Below are 18,094 nucleotides of genomic sequence, written 5' to 3' on the forward strand. Positions count from 1 at the left end.
AGTGACTTACATCTTACAGCAGCCCCTCTGGCATTTGTCAGAATTCACAAATTGCCAGTCCAGGCCTGATGGGCTGTTGGCAGGGCCCCTGAGTGGGTGTGGGGGGCCCGGAGGCAGCATCCCCGGTGGGCCTTGGACACCCAATGTGCTGACTGTGCTTGCCACTACTATTGTTATCCTGTATGAATCATGCTTTCTCCTATAAAAGAAATAAAGGGATATATGAAAACATCACTGCAACAACTGGAAGTCACAGAATTGATTCCTTGCTCATATAATCATGCTTCCTCCAAATAAAGCGTTATGGACATTTTCTATCTCGTTTATCTATGTGTCCAAGCTGTGCCATACAGTGCAGGCTGTTGACAGGGACAAAGGAGAAATGTCAGGTCACAGTTTGGGAACGGAAAACAAGGCAAAGTTCAAGATAACCAAACAAGCTGCAGAAGGTTACAAGGGCACAGAGCAATATATATGGCAGCGCTGCATAACAATCTAACCCTTCATAATGCAATGGCATGGTGTTACTGACATGCAGGGGGATGTGTGGGGCCTTGCTCTGATTTCACAACTGCTCGGTTTGAACCCTCCAGTTTTTGTATAGGTGTTAAGCAACACTGACAATAACTGCTGCACACTTCTCTGCATGTTGCTGTTTCAGTCATGCACCAAAGATGGTCAACAGGAAGTGATGTCGCATCAACCAGCAGTGATGAAGCACTTCCTGCTCACCATAGCAACAGCACCCCTGCAAAGTACAGTGGAACAAAAATGATACCACAGATTGGCCTTTCTTCTGTCATAGAATCACATAATAATCACATAATATGTGACCTATTAAAAAATCTTACAACACTGGAATTTTGCTCTTTTATATGTTTGATTTTGAGACACTGTTTTGTGATGTTCTGTCATAATAATATAATAATAATAATAAAATGTTATATCAATGATAAATACATTTGGATTAAGGATAAATAAACCTTCAAGTGAATGTAAAATTGATAAGAGTGCTATTATCAGCAATAATGAATTTAAATTGCAAAAGTGCTTAGTATAGCATTCTCTGCAATTGTGCACTCATAATTACATAGATTTACTTATCCTTTAATCCAAATGTATCTAATTGTATTTTTATTTATATGAAGTACTGTTTTACATATGAGCTGTTTTTGGTGATATATTTTTAAAGAGACCTTCAATGTTCAGGAATAAGTTTAACCAATCCTAACTGAAGAGGCAAATGTAAAATATACTCAAAAATTCATCTAATACAGACAGTGTTTGGCACAGATTGGAAAACAATAAGAAGCCTTGCCAGGGGCCTAAGGGGGCACGGCCAAAACACAAATGGCAAAAGGACCAGGGTAGAAATCTCTGTAATAGATAGTTTGGTCTGTGTTGAGTGGGTTTTCTGGGAACACACATTTTTATATATATACATATAGTGATGTGCAAGTCGATGTTTCGACCCACACCCCACCCTAGGGGTGAAGACACATGGAGCTACTACTAAAACAGACAATGCTGATCATTTACTGATAACTGTCTCTATGTGTGTTTTAGCAGAGGCAATTCTCAGTATAGGCTATGGCAGGGTATTTTCTGGAATTTAGTAGCCATGAAAAAGTAGCTGCTACTAGTAGCTCAGTGTGTCTTCACCCTAACAGACTTTACACAATGGGCACACAGCCTGCCCCAAGGTAAGCTTATATACCAGTACCTGCCCCTTCACTAACATCGTCAGAGGGGGGTAGGGCAAGCACAACTATAAAAACCTTTTTTTATAAAAACTATAAAAACACCTTAGCAGTAGCTTGGCTGGGGCAGTGCGGAGAGGCTGGGCCGGAGCAGCTGGCCTGCTGCAATTAGTAGGTCCAAGCCTGCCAGACGACAGGTTGCCAGCCAAGCCAGCAAAAATTATGCTTGATGGAAATGTTATTAATAGAGATAAATGATATCGGAAGGCTAATGTTTCTTCTCTAAAGGGTGGCAGCCCTAAATTGCAGGGCAAGTCACACAAAGGGCTTCAATGGATACAATTTGCCGTGAGAAATCTTGGCCCATCTGGAAGAAGTACTCCCTTTTGAAGAGATACGTAATAATGAAAGGAATAAGCAAGAGCATAATTGCTGAAATCCGCTGATTCGACTTGCAGTTCAACCTGTCTGGCCTTTAGTGAAGTCTCCACACATTTACATTAATCAAAAGATAGGCAATGTGTCTGGGTGTGGGATGGAACGCCTTGTGAAAGGTTTTGTTTGGTTAATTTACCCCCTATGTAAGAGTCACTTGAATTCAGGCATTTTCATTGGGATAATCCCATAGTCTAAACTACTGAGCATATTACTCCTGTCATGTAGGAGGACATTTCTTATTCATCAATTATTTACTGCACATGATCCATTTAATGAACATATAAGGCATGTCATTTAAAGAGGACATTAAATAGACAGATTATAAAAACACTGGATGTTGTGCTGCTGAGTCAAACAAAAAAAAAACTAACATATATTTGTTCAAATGTTATTGCTTGATAAAGCTAAACTAGTATCCTAGCATGGCCCCTAGTGAGTAAACTATTTCTATAGAGTTTATAGAGGATATATACTATTAATTTGGTGGCGTAAGCAATAGGGCAGCTCCCACACACATACATAAATAAATAAAAGAAGATAAATAAGGCTATGTGTTCCTGAAAGACTTGCTAAATGTATGCACAGTAAGAAAAGTAAATTAAAATGAAAGCCTGTTTATAAACAGTGTACATTTCTCCATTCAATTCATGAATCTCAGTAAAAGATGTGCTTTACTTATTCAGACAGTATAATACTCCTGATTTTATCAACAAAAATAATTTCCCTCACTCTGTCAATCTTATTAACGGCTGGCTTAACCACATAAAATCCCAAATTTAAACACTAGGACCTATAGACTTATAGAAGGTTTACTCACAAAGCAAGTTGTCCTGTTCAGCCCTGCACAGATTCAGTCATATAGAGAGGATCTCATTTACTGAAAATCCATTGTATAAAAGTCTCATTTGCTGAAAATTACTTGCAGGCCCACATATCCTTGAAGTAGGTTATGACCTTTATAATTTTACAGGGAAAAGAAAAATGTACATTTCAGTATTCCATACTTTGCACTAAGAAAATCCTTCTCCACGCAGTTCAAACATTCTCTAGCAGATAACCAAGAACTAGCAGCAAGAAAATCTATTCATTCATCCGGAGCCTATATATGCTTCTTGCATGTTAGCTAAATCACATAAAACTTCTCAGAAGGAAACTTTGGCAGCTTCCAACAGGGAAGTTGCAGAATAAGGGCAAACTTTTTTTTTTCTTGGCCTATCTCGCCGGCAGTGTCAGAATATGGAAATGTTTACAAAATGCTCATTAGGAGAAAAGTGGGATTCTGAGATAGCAGCAAAATCTGGTGAGACGCTTCTAGTGTAGAAGATAAGAGAAACAGGGATGCTGTAGGGACATGTTATCCAATTAGTAAATCCTGAATTTTTTAAAGAGGGGTGAAGACAAAAAGGGAGGGAGAGAGCAAGGAGTGTGTATGTGAGAGAATGGTCACAAGCTGCAGACAAGAATTTCCAAACTTGTCAACTGCAGATGACAAAAGCAGTGTCCTCTCGAGAGAATAAATCAGACTCACGGGACACCACTGGAAGCTGAAGTTCATTTGAGCAGGAGAGAATTTCAACCATGGATCCTGCCTCCCTCTGGTCCTGCATGGCCTTCATTTTATTGGCACATGGCATTTCGTCAAGTCCTATACTGGACCTCAAAGATCCTTTGGAAGATGGGTTACCTTTGTTTGATGAAGTCTTTTCAGATCAGGATGGATATGATTTTAATTCCTTGCGGGAGACCATGAAAGACGACATCCTGAGGACTCTCAACCTCTCTGGCATCCCAGTTCAACCACCTGTAAAAGTGGATCCTCCAGAATACATGTTGGAACTCTACAACAGGTTTGCAAAGGACAGAACAACCATGCCTTCTGCAAACATTGTACGAAGTTTCAAAAATGAAGGTAAGAACATGGGCTGGGTGTTTTGCTGAATATTTTGGGTATGGTTAAGATATCCAGCATTGGTTTAATAGGCTGAATTAATGTGTACGCAATTTAAATTTATTATAGGGCCCAAAAAGTGACATGGCAAATCATTAGGTCACTGGACTTGACTTGACAAGTTGGTTTTTAGAGATTATGACTTTTTTCTCCATTTTCACAAGGTTTTACTTCTAGCCGACCAACTGGGTATGTGTCCAGGATATAAAACACATCACAGGTGGCTTAGCTGCTAACAGAAGTGGATGGGTTAAGTGATATCAACCCACTTATGCATCTATTTCCTATAGGTATATTTATACATTTTTTAATGAATCACAACAGTGATTTTGAGAAGTAAAAACTCACATTAATATGAAATATCTCTGATGAGGAGTTTCATGAAAAGCTGTTGTAGTCATATTGTAAAATGTTAATATCATAATATAAAATATTATCATAATATTATGGGACAAACAAAAAAATTGGAATCAGTGATGTAAGAAGTCTCAATAATGCTGAAGGCCTGCAGAAGCTGACAGTCCATGAAAAATCACATGACTTGGTTTATTAGCTGCCCAGTCCAGTAGATCTTTTGAATTCCACATCTTAATTTCCACACGGCAGTCTGTTAATCAGTAGTTTAATCAAGCAAATGTGCTTAGTGCACCAGGGATGACAGATTTCAGAGACATTGCTAAAAAGCCTCTTTTTACTTTTAAGCCCATTTTGTCTCACAAACAGAACTTTTGAAAGAAAAAAAATCTATTTGAAGCAAACTGTTTTCTTCCCATGATATGACAAATTGCTGAATATTTCCCTGACAAGAAATATATCCCCTGAAGCCCTTCAATGATCCGAATGAGTTAACTTCAGTTCACTTTTTTTCTTTGTGGTTTTTGAAGTTGTTCCTGAAACTTAACATGAAAGGAACAGAGCTGTGACCTTCCAACATCTCTCAATTCTTCTGTTCACATTACAAAGACCTTAAAAATGATTCCTGACTCTATTCAATATGTCCAGCTGCTTCTCATCTCTGATATCTTGTAATCTCTCTCCAGACTCACATAAAATAAATTCTGTTTTGGGAAAGGCCTCACCTATAGTTCTTACATGAGGTTAGAGGTTAGTGGGCCAGTTGCAATCAAAATTCAGCTTGTCTCACAGTTTTGGATACGGCTTATTCCAAAATGTTTCAAAGAGCCTTGTTAACAGACATATATCTTCTTCTCATTACAACTATATTTTCTGCTAGGCCATATGTCCTACTTGGCTTTACACTGAGAAAGAATGGTTGTCTATTCTTCTCTATTTCCTTCCCTCTATGGGAAGTAGAGAAGAGTGAGACCAAGCAATGTAGGTGGACTGGGTTGTCAGCATTACTGTTGCCAAGCCTGTGACCTGCTAAACTACAGCTTCTAACATACTATCTCATGGGAAGATTGAGGATGGTGGGATTTGTAGTTTACAACAGCTTCAAATCTCCAATCTGGCCCTTTCTAACATCAATACTGAAACTATCGCGAATTATAAAATGTAATAATATGTCACATTCAATTTTATCAAGAACATTTTTCTTCTTGAAGCCTTGGACAAATGTCCTCTTGAATCTATCATATATAAGGGAGCTGTCCTGAATTTTGGATGCTTTACATCTGCCAAAATAAAGGGTTATTTTTTTAGACCACCTTGCATGTAAAAAAAAAAAAAGAGCAAATAAATAATGCATTTCTGTTTAAAAATAAGGTTAACATCATGTCAATGTTAGTATTTCAAAAGTTACCTTTTTTGGAGCTACTTATTCATCTCTTGAAGGAAGAATTTCTTTTCCATTATAGAGAAGTTAGTAAATGTGTATACTGCAAGAGTGGTTGATGCATGGTACAGTTTCCCAGTAGATATAATCTGTAGGACCGGAGGATGCAAGGGGAACTCAGCACTGTTTGGGGTAAACCCGTAATAATCCTCTATTTCTCTGGAGACCGAAAATGTGCAGACTGCTTGGGCCAAGAGGTTTTCTGTCAGATTTTCACATTCTATGTTAATTTACGTTTGTTTGTGTTTTCTGTCCTGCCGTTTACTAGTTGAATATACAAGACCTTTGGGCTGTGGGTGGAGTTGGTTACACTTTGCCTAAATTTTGAAGCCCTTTAGAATGCAAAGGGTGTATTACACAGCAAAACTGGCTTCTCCCCAGAATAAATCTGTAAGCATATGCTATACAGGCACAATGTCTGGCTCTAATTATCTTTAAACTTCCCTAGCTCCCAGTGGGCTATACATTTTAAAAAAGTACAGCCGATAAATCTTTTACACAATCAACTTCTCTTTAATATTTCTTATTCTCCCCTCCTTTATGCTTGGAGAGAATGATTATTATTATTTGGTGTGAGATGTTTTTTAAAATGAACTTAAATGAATGGAAAATGGAAACAGTGAATGGGAGACTGGCTGGGATTACAGCCATTACTATCCAACCAACCCACCAAATAAAGTAAGGCTTGAAGTGGTCATCCTTTAGGGAGACAAATTGCAGGTTTATGAGATTTGGAAGTGGTACCTTGCAGGAGGGATAGAGGGTTTGCAGAGCAATCAACACATTACATAACTATTAATTCACACATGAAGTACATACCTGTGGTTTTTGTAAAGTTTTAGGCCTCAGTTAAGCTTTGATGGAAATTCACATCCGGCTTCCATGCCCATTGGCTTTTTTCTTTACAGTAGAGCAGGGATGCCCAACTTGTAACTGCTTCCCTATAGTGTTGTTGAATGGCATTTCCCATCACCTCCTAGCAGCTGTGAGATGTAGTTCAGTGGTTCCTAAACGTGGAGCAGTAGAAAAGGAGCTCAGCCTCAAGGTGGAGAATAAGTAGTTGGTTTCCTAGATACACCAAAAACTGACTTGTTAAATGTAAATTATTGGGTGAAAACTTATTTGCTATTCTAAATATTCTTTTAGAGATTATAGCTGAACGATTGATTAACCACTGTTTTCATGTATCCATTACCTTTTTATGAGCTAAGGAGGGCCCTAACCAATGGTTAGACCTTTCAGCTTGAACTGAAAACATGTGACAGCCACTATAGTTTACAAAAGCTAAAGGGCTGCAGGTTGAATATTGTTGTATCTCATTTTTTTCTAACCACTTTCCCAGAGGCTATTAAGAACAGGAATAACAATTCTCAGAGTCTGCTTATTCATTATCAAGCATAAGTGGCATCATCATACACATTAAGGCTTGGAAGCAAATGATAGATTAAGAGTAACTATGCAACTCGGTGAAGAACCTTTTCAGATCCAGACTATGTCATACTGACATGCCCCATTCTTGCAGTTCATCATTCTGTGTTTTATTAGAATTTGGGGAACTGCATTAACCAGAACACAAGCATCTGCCTGGATAGTCAATGAGTTTTTAATTTAAAAAAGAAAAAAAAAAAAGGAATTGGTTTCCAAAATGATATTTACCGTGGCTTCATTTATAGAAAATTGGCATGTATTCCTTGCCATTGGATGATATTTTCGTCTGGAAATCTTGTACTACTAGAAGATAAATCCAAGTCTCTTCCTATAACAAACGTCATCCACTGTGATCACTTGCATGAAAAACTATAAGATCCATTTACAGATGCCTGAAAAGTATCATTATTGAAAAAAAGAATGAAACAAAAAGTTTTAGCCTCTTGGACAAAGTAACATAATAAGAATAATTAGGCCTCGCAAATGTAGTGTAAAGAAACAGTTAAACGTCAGCTCTTACAAGGTTTCACAAGGCTCCTAAAGTTATAGGTTTAATGTTTCCTTACTTAGAATACTGTAAACAAATTAGCTAGATGTTTAACAAACTAAAACAGATGGCAAATAAGAAGTGAATAGCTACCAAGCTACTGTAAAGGATTTTGTGAAGGAAAGGCAATTGCTATCAGTGACGATATATTCTTCTTAAAATGGGAATTAGTGGCCTCATTCAAGTTGTCTTTCTCTTCCCAATCTTGAAGGCAATTTTATCTCAAATTAGAGGGATCATACTCCATCCCAATATTCTATGCTGCTTATTCAAGAAGTTGACAGTCAAAGCTTCTCTTTGAAAAGTCCCTCAGAGCAACGAAGATGTTGGATACTTCTGGTTATCTAATTCCTTAGTTCTTGATTTTGTTTCCTTTTTCTTCTTTTATCTGTTCCCTTTAATTTGTCAGAGATATATAATGCTTTGAAGGCAGTACCTACATCAGGAACCCCCAACCATTTATACCCATGAGCAACATTTAAATGGAAAAAATATTGGGGAGCAACACAAGCATGGAAAAGGTTTCTGGGAGCAGCAATAAGAACTATAATTGGCTACTTAATAGCCCCTATGTGGACTGGCAGCCTACAGAAGGCTCTGTTGGCATTACACTTGGTTTGTATGCAACCAAAACTTGCCTCCAGTGAGGCCACTGGGAGCAACATCCAAGGGGTTGGTGAGCAACATGTTGTTCCGGAGCCACTGGTTGGGGATCACTGACCTACATACACCAAAAGTATGTCATGAAAAATAGTTTGCTGGATTCTGCCTTGAATATCTTGAAGACAATAGTGAAATTCACATTTTTTGTTAGTTTAAATCAATATCTAGGCAATGAGAGAATAGCTGGAGTATGTCATAGTTGTTTCCATTACCTTCAAAAATAAAAAGAATAATCAAAAGGGGAGTGTAGCATATGTAAGACAAATCTATTTCCTGAACATATAAAAAACAGAAATGTCTTAGTTACACATAATCATTTTAGAATTTCAGTATTCCAGTTTTTTTGGCTATGTTTGTCAATGGGACAGAATAAAATGTGGGCAGATATGTACAGAAAGTACAGTGTACAGAAATGCCTCAGAATATTAATGGTATCAGGAAGATTGCCATTTAGATCTGTAATCCCTCACATATGGGAAACAGCACCTTGTCTACAATGACTAGAAGATAATGGTAGAACAATCCCAGGATATGCTATTTGTTAGCGAGCCATGCATTATCCATAAACCTTGGTGTTTATTTTATCCTTTAGAAGCTGTTACACCATATGTGCTAAATGCATAGATTTTCCCACTTCAAACAAGTGTGCGAATGTTCTGGATACAAGTTCCCAGGCAGGAAAGGTGCTAAAAGCACGGGACTGTGTTTGGTTGCAGTGTGAAGAGACATTGAGCAGACCTCTTCATTTAGTTAGGCTATTTCAGGGTACCTACACTTAGCAACTAACAGCAAGGATGTGCTTGTGGGGAAAAAAACATTTGTGAATTATAGCCCTGTAAATGATATATATTCAAACATACTATGGAAGGCTTTGCATGAAAACCTAGAGCATTGGAGTTAATATGTACCAGTAAGAAAACTGAACAGAATATACTGTATCCAAATGAAGCAGCTTGGGACAGTGCATTAAGGTTACCAAATCAATATAAGTGCAAGTTGCTGGGCTTATTGCATTTAATTACCTGCAGTTAGTGCAGGTCTTTGGGTCTTCACATGCTCTGGTGATCTTACAGTACATAAAATATAAGGACAATATTGACAAAAGAACATTTTGGTGCAGTCACTGTAGAAGCTGGCAGTTGGCACTGCAATTGGGGATATCCCAGTTATACGAATGACCTCATTTCTATTACTGCCCATGTGATGCTGACATTCAAACAGAAATTACAAAAACAGGGGAAAACATCCCAGTGAAAATGCCAAAAAGGCATAAAGACTTTATTAACAGCACCACCGAAATTCTTGGAATTTCAAATTTTGCTCAATGGCTTTGCTCATTCTAGTGCTGAAGTAGTTAGCTTACATTGCAGCTCGATACCTCTTCATTTTCCCAATGACTCCAATGTTCCTGCCTACACGTTGGCAGGGGGATTCCAGTTCGGACGTTTAGACTTTCCTTTTATATGTTAAACAGCTTTCTTTACCTCCCTATTTGAAGATTTTACATGTGGTAGTACTTTCCAGTGTAGATAATACACAATTACACTAATCCTTCTTTGCACAATTTCTGTTTATGTCCATGTGAGCGTTTAAGAATACGATTTTAGAGATAATGGCTTAAATCTATCAACTTGCGTGAAAATACTTTGGTAATATGAAGCTGTCTAACTACAACGCTTTCAGCTTAGTGGAGAAAACTGGGAGATTTTTCTTAAACAGTTTGATAATTGGGTCCTGCAGAAGAAGAGGAATGCTAGTAATTTCCTCTAAATGGAGTGTTCCTTAATTGCTTGATAACCTATGACTTGGTTAAAGTCTATCTTGCCAAATATTGCCCAGAAACATTTTTAATGGACAGAGGGATGTCCGGGAACTGCACCATCTGCATTAGATAGTATCTTTCTAGCATGTGGGTCAGCATTTAATTTAAGTCATTATATCTAAAAAGCTATAAACAGCCAACACTTTATTTAGGTAATGACATATTTCTTTTTTGTGTTTCAGATTTTTCAATGCCCTACAGTGATGCCATGGGTGTAAGGAGGTACGCTCTGCTGTTCAATGTGTCTATTCCTCACCATGAGGAGTTAGTCATGGCTGAACTCAAGCTATACATGATGGTTCCAAGGGAGAGGATGAAGTTTGAAGGAGTAGGCAGGAAAGTCACGGTATATGAAATATACAGTGAAGGAGAGGATACAATAAGGGCTGTGGAGCTTGCGTCCAGACTTGTATACAAAACCAGCAGCGAGTGGCAGATGTTTGACATCACAGAGGCAGTCCGTCGCTGGAGTAGGTCAGAATTTGCTACTCACAGGCTAGAAGTGCAAGTGCAGAATCCTGATGTGGATCTTGAAGGTTCTGGAGAAGGAAATCTGGATATTGAAGTGAGGCCAGAAAGCAAGCATGAACCGTTTCTTGTTGTCTTTTCTGATGACCAGAGCAGTGACAAGAAGGAGGAGAAAGAAGAGCTGGAGGAAATGATTACCCATGAAGAGGGACTGGATCAGGAGAATGGTGAAGACATTGGCCTTGGCAACGGTCTAAGTGAAGAATCATTGCTTCAAATGAGGTCCAACATCATCTATGATGCAAGCTCCCGAATCCGGAGAAATGCTAAAGGCAATTACTGCAAAAAGACCCCCCTTTACATTGACTTTGGTGAAATTGGATGGAATTCATGGATTATTGCACCCCAGGGTTACGAGGCATATGAATGCCGGGGAGTGTGCTCCTACCCTTTAACTGAGCATGTCACACCAACAAAGCACGCCATTGTGCAAACATTAGTCCACATGAAGAATGCTCAAAAAGCATCCAAAGCCTGTTGTGTTGCCACTAAGTTGGACCCTATCTCCATACTTTACCTGGACGCAGGAGTGGTCACCTACAAATTTAAATATGAGGGCATGGTTGTGGCAGAGTGCGGATGCAGATAGTAACAGCTGCAAGGGTCTTGTGGGTCTTGTTGTAAATTTGTACATTTTGTATTTCCTTATTTAAATAGTTTATTTAAGAATGTGTGTACAGATAATATATGTCTTTAAAAGTGTTGGAAATTGGGCCACATTGACCTATAGGTGCATATTAATATGCAGCCTTGGCTAGACTAAATTATATGCTGTAATGTATATTGAAGCATTGCAGTGCGCAGTTCTACTCTCATTTGTTCACTGCTGGCTTCTTCAACTCTAACCATATTGAACTTAAATAAGGAGAAAAAGGGCACTGATCAGCCAGGCTGATATATGTATTTACAGGCAATGATTTGCTTTTGGAACTTGACAGAGGTAAAAGATAGCCAAGGTATAAAGGTTTTTTAGGTGTAGAATAACTGATTGATATGTTCTGGTTTGTCTGTGTTCTTTATAAACAATGCAGGCAACCATAACGCATGTTATAATCATTTTTCTAACCACACTGGTATGTTAATGTAATATCCAAAATAATGGATATATTCACCGGCCTGGCCACTGCCCTATTGCTGAAATGTTTTCTCAATACAGAAAGCAGATGAAAATCATGGATAAGATCCAATCTGTTTTACAGTCTTTTAAACTGTATGCATAATTAGAGTACAAATATAATGTATTTTATATTCAGTGCAGAAAAAATTAGAAAAAACCTGTTCTAGTAATAATCTAATGTCCCCCAATTCCTATGAAGTCGTCGTTTGTCTTTATGGTCCCCATATTTGCAGGTTATAATGGTTTCATGAGTTCATACGGATAAAAGAGAGGGCAGATGATTAAAAGACTACTCTGCCCTACAGTTATATTGTTATATTGCCATGCATTGATGCAGAAACATCTAAACTACATTATACATGATCCTGCACTTCTGTGTATGTTTTTGTGCTTGTTTCAACTGCCCTCATGCATAGCCACTCTTTCTGCCATTGCATTCATAAGGTGATCACTTATTTTTCTTCTTTGTCATTCAAATTAGACTGAACACTGTAACATGTGATGAAACCAGCCAAAAAAAAAACACCTAGCACAATTATACTATACTATGTGCATTTGTAGTCACCACAAAACAACATTTTGCAAAATTCCCAAACTTCTCAGCTGAAGGGAAACGTTATAGGGATATAGGGATATCTAGCCTTATCATACTTCTAATAATGGAGAGTAAACAGGCTGTTTTTGTTTCTTTGGCAATGCCAAACATTAGCCTAAACATTTAAATTGAATGGCAGCATCCCAAGGAAATGGCTAAATGAGGATGTTGGGTTTTGTAGTTCGCAACAGTATCAGGGGTGTGTGTGTGAACTCCCTGGTTCTCTACAGCAGAGTCTCTCCACATGTGAGACAAATCTGCCAGTGGCGCTGTTGCGTTTATATTGCGCATGGAAATGGGATACAGATGCTACGAAAAGAATCTGCATAATATTCTCACCAAGCTTTAAAGAAGGAGGGGCAGGGAAAGTACTCAGTCATTGACTCCTTAAGCACCAAAATGGTCTCCAGGCACATTATCCTGAATTGAACACATAAGGTGACTGATCTGCACTATTTATACTAAGGCATAATGAACTAAAATCTCTACTGTATTGTAATACTTTTTAAAGTAATTGAATACCTAAAGCTAGCAGCCACTTCATCTGTTCTCTCTCAAAGATCTGACTTCCATAGCACAGAACTCTCCAAGAGTGGAAAAACTTAAGTAAAGGGAACATGCTGAAACACATATCCCTATCCATATCCCTACATGCAAAAGCTAAGGTTACAGAAGCCAATCAAATATATGCTGTCATCATACAAACTAATGTAGATCAGTCAAAGCTATGCTTACTGGTTACTGTTGTTTATTGGATGGGACAATTTAGCCCACTGATAACTATTGCTGTCAAAGTCACTGTATTCTCCACTCCAAATTTTGTTAGTTTAATTTCAACTCTTGCCTTCGTGACGCATCCTCCTCTTTATGGGGGCTTTATTATATGTGCTGTTAACTTTGGGCAAATACATAATTTGATCATAGGTTATTGGTAAAATAATGGTTTAGTTCTTGTTACATACTACCTTATTTAAAAACAATGAAGACCAAATCTTTCTGGTAAAACATGTTCAGTGCTTTAAAATTTAGTGTTTAAACATCACCCTCTTGAACACTAGTGGGGTTATGTAATAAAAGACACTAGATTTGACCAGGAGGAGTAACCCATAGCAACCAATCAGCAGGTAGCATTTACTGGGCACCTGTTTAAAAGCAAACATCTTATTGGATCGTATGGGTTAGTGCTTGTGGGCAAACTTTGTGATTTTTATTACATATGGGGGTAGATGCCTAAAATCCATATTTGGCGGAACTGTACCTTTAGGTTTTGGTCTCCTCTATAAGTATTCATGTGTGCCATGCAGATATATTTGCTAACGTTGTGTTATCAGGGTGATAATGATGCAGCCCACACTTTATAATAAATGTATTTCATATTATAATTTGGTATAAAGTCAAATGTGGTCTACAAATGGCTGGACTGGATCTAAATGCCCCCAATGATATGGAGGTAGTTGACAACTCTGCTCCATTATACTTCTAGATACAGGCCATGTACAATACTAATGTTTGGCCCTTTTAAATCTACTGCAAGCAAAAGTTAATTTTCAACATTTATTATCAGGTTAGCTGTTATTTACAGAAAAAAATAAAGATTTATGTGTTATTTCATGTCATCAGGAATATAATGATCTTGTTCATGTTTTGCCACACCATCTCTTGCTTTTTTGCAATATAAAGAAGAAGGACGTCTTAAAAATGTCAGGGCCAGGCCAGTATCTCACATATAGCAATGAGCTAGCTGATGGCTGAGAAATGCTGACTGCTTTGTAAAAAAAGATAAGCTAAACCCTGGGTTAACTCCCAAGGTGCAATGACCTGAGCTTAGTTTTATGAAAAAAGTATCTAAACATATCATGTGTTGAAAGATATCCCACAATTACAAGTGACTGTTTAATTAAAAAGTGGTCCCATCCAGGTCCATCAGATTTGAACAAAGCTGATTATTTCAGATTTCTGGCCTATTTATATCATACCATTGTGGCGATGAAGATGTTAAGTACTGACTTACACAGGAAGGGATGAGGCGAAACACATGTTGTCAAATACTGACAATCTGCAACCAATTAATGCAGTGTTACAGCTGTAATGCCCCTTCTTGTGTGAGCTTGCTCTGCTTTTATTGGATTCTGTCCTGGAGTCACAACAAAAAGGGGGGAGAGGTTTAACCTATTCTTCATATTTCTGCTTGATGGCTAATTTACCTTCCTGACCTTGACCTGCGTTATGTAATGATATAGGAGTGCTCTGCCTACATTTAGAGATGTCAACAAACTTCAGGTTATCGTGGAGATAACAGTCCATAACAGTTTAAGACCTCCTTCCACTTTATCCCAAGATGGTAAAAGAGCACTAGGAACCCTGGGCTCAATCACTATTCAAAGTGGGGTTTGAAATGAAGTCTGGGTAATGTCTCAAAGTGTTTGATTTAATATTTGTACTTAAAGTAAGAAAACTTGTCAAATTCTATTAAATATTTCTTGCATTGTTTCCATGGAGAAGGCAATGGCCAGCCTGTTAGCATTGCTGGGACATTCTGATCCAGCAAACACTTATGTTTGCCAAACGTCCCTTTGTGAGATGTCAACTAACCCCATGTTGATGATGATCCAGTCCTTTTTAGAATCTAATTCTCATTTACTCTAAATGATAATATGAAATAAAATCTCAAAAAATGCCTGGAGTGGATAATAATTGCCCAATCGATATGGGGAAAGTGACTTTTTATGACAGGTATGGTCTATCATGGTAAATCCTGTCCACACCTAACCATCTGATTTTATTGTTAAATTCTCCAGGCCACAAGGTCCCAGTGATTAGCCATTAGCCAATAAATGTGGCATCATGTAAAGGAAGTTGCTTTGAATGATTCTACTAAAACTAACCTTCATATTAATTATACATCTCAGGTATGCAAGAGTGTACTTTTGATTAATTTTGGTGTTTTTTTTAATGTAAGCATAATGTCCATATTGTAATGTGCCCAAACAAATAAAAGTGCTTTTGCTAGGCATAAGGGATATTTATGATCTCAAGCAGCCATTAGTTTGAGTCAATACCCCCTAGCGGATACAAATCACCAGGATTTGTAGTCAATTAGGGTCTGGAGTAATGTTGGCTGAATAGGCATGATATATTTGATGGAAAGTTAGTACAACATTGGGTAATTTCTGACGCATTCATTAAATTGATCTTGGCATGCCCTCTCTGGGCCTGTTTCTATAAGGCCCACAGCATCAAGGCGTTTGGCACTCCTCCTGTTAACTTAATTTACTGTTAAATCTTCTGGGTCAAAAGTTCCCAGCTGTGAATAGCGAAGGTATTGTTATTATTGGTTTATATGAGCACATCTAACCACATAATATTACCCTTTGTTTAGGTCAGAAAGATCAAACCTATTTACTGTACATTTTTTAATATTCATTAATATTTTTTTTTTTTTTTAAACCATTTGGCTTCAAAACTGCAGACCCCCCTTCTTTTTTCCTATCTATATCCACTTTCTGAACTATCTGGCCTTCACATGTCTACCCCCTTTGTCATCTGCCATGTTTCTGCCACTCTCCTGACTAACCCTAGTGATAAGAAGGTGTCAGTGCAAAGTAACCAAATGCACCCCCCCACCCTTGCGTTATTTATACTGAGCCGCAAATTTGTCAGATTCTTGGGAAAGTGTGGCTGACGTTGATGCCTCCTCCCAGAGCTAAGAGTTTCTGGATCTTTTAAGGCCAACTTATCTGTCCCGCAGGAGATAAGAGACTTGCCATTGAAATGGCTGACTGATACATTAGCGGGTATCAGCAACTTTGGAATCCTAATCCAGCCGGTCCCTACTGCTCTGCTCAAGGACTTAAATCCCTAAAATCATCTGTTATGTAGCCTAGTATAATTATACACTTTGAACACAATGGTTTGTTTACAGAAGATGATACTTAAACTAATCCTCTCCAATATATATATATATATATATATATATGTCCTTGTGTGCTCTGAACCATTACTCCCATGAAATCTGTTGAAAATAATTGTATCTACTGAATCCAGTATTTAGTTAAGGATTTACAGATTCAGATGGAATTCACAACCTTGGTGTTGTGTGGCTTTAAATGGTTTATAAGGAAATCCAAGTGTGCATTGTATACTAGTTAAGGGCTGATACAGGTCAGGATCAAGCTATGTGTGCCTTTTTCCCTGGGACCACCCCTTGGGTGTTGCTCCCAGTGGCCTCAAAGCAGATTCTTATTTTTGAATTCCTGGCTTGGAGGCAAGATTTGGTTGCATAAAACCAGGTGCAATGCCAAAGAGAACCCTGTATACACTGCCAGTCCACTCAGGGCTACCAAATAACCAATCATAGCTCGTTTGGCACCAATGGAAATTTTTTTTCATGCTTGTGTTGCTCCAGAACAGTTTTTCTATTTGAATGTGGCTTGTGCATATAAAAGGTTGGGGACCCCTACTCTGTCATTGGGAAGTGGGCATGCTTGGAGTCATGGTTAATTAACAACTGGAAATCTTGTATTTGTTTTTCCCCCTCATGTTAACGACCAATAGGGTCATTTATTATGTCCTTTAAACTGCACCTTGAACAATTGCTGTGAACTCAAAAACAGACTGCTGAGACCTGCATTGCCCACAGCACTGCCTTGTACTTGCATCTTGGGTATAAATGACCCATTTGGGCTTTCCTGTGTTCCCTGGGGCTACCATACTCTTCAACCCTGAGAATATTTAGAAGGCCCAAATTCAAATTGGCCATATTGCTTTGGAACAAGATAGCCATACAACATACCTTTATCAATACTTGTGCCTTAGTTTTTCTGCATCTGACGTCTAGTTTGTCCTATTATTTTTTTATTTGTGAAAAGGTCAAATGAATAATAGGGTGTGATAATGCTGTAAATATAAAGAAAGAATGTCAAGCCTGCAGCCCTCCAGCCACAAGTTCCAACTTGGATTCCCGGCATCCACTGGCCTGTGAGTTACAGTTTAAAAATCCCTGAAGGGTTGTGGCCAACAGCTATTGTTCCCTTCTCTCTTTCTGGGTTTGTTTTCTCTCCTAATATAATGTCTCACTTGTTTTATTGGCATTATTGTATTTGTAATGTATGAATATATATTGTAAATACAGCAGTATGATTGTCATCTACCGACTATATATTTTTTTAACAAACTCCCACTGGTTCCTGCGTATTTGTTCATTCAAGAGACCCCCGCACTTACATTCACATATTGATGCATTTACCAAGCTGGAAGTACTTGCAGAAGTAATGGGGTGGATGGGAAAGTGTCCTCACTGATAAATTCTTGCATAATTATTGCATAACATGGTTAGCCTTTCTAATTCCCTGTGTGTATAGAGAGTTTGGACTATCCTCAATCTCACTGCAAATCTGCATTTGTAAGTGAGACAATTGGCAAAATCCACAGAGAGTGTTGTTGTGGGTACATTGAAATTAGGCAAGTCAAGAATGATTTATTGGTTGGTTGAAGGGCAAAAATGTACAGTTTAT

General features: G+C 38.1%; 1 protein-coding gene across 1 annotated transcript; it reads left to right on the forward strand.

Moving 5' to 3' along the window:
• The first annotated feature begins 3,551 nt into the window (after positions 1–3,551).
• On the forward strand, positions 3,552–17,755 carry bmp10 (bone morphogenetic protein 10). The gene is made up of 2 exons (XM_002935311.4): positions 3,552–4,047; positions 10,524–17,755. The coding sequence occupies exons 1-2, from the start codon at positions 3,717–3,719 to the stop codon at positions 11,456–11,458; spliced, it is 1,266 nt and encodes a 421-aa protein (XP_002935357.1). The 5' UTR covers positions 3,552–3,716; the 3' UTR covers positions 11,459–17,755.
• Positions 17,756–18,094: the final 339 nt, after the last annotated feature.

This window comes from Xenopus tropicalis, chromosome 3 (assembly GCF_000004195.4).
Source record: "Xenopus tropicalis strain Nigerian chromosome 3, UCB_Xtro_10.0, whole genome shotgun sequence".
NCBI classification, from domain to species: domain Eukaryota; kingdom Metazoa; phylum Chordata; class Amphibia; order Anura; family Pipidae; genus Xenopus; species Xenopus tropicalis.

What these genes read in the sequence shown, in the direction of transcription:
- bmp10 (XM_002935311.4), top strand. Translation starts at nt 3,717, where the DNA reads ATGGATCCTGCCTCCCTCTGGTCCTGCATGGCCTTCATTTTATTGGCA. An exon ending in ACGAAGTTTCAAAAATGAAG is followed by an intron (nt 4,048 to 10,523) that starts GTAAGAACATGG and finishes TTTGTGTTTCAG; the next exon opens with ATTTTTCAATGCCCTACAGT.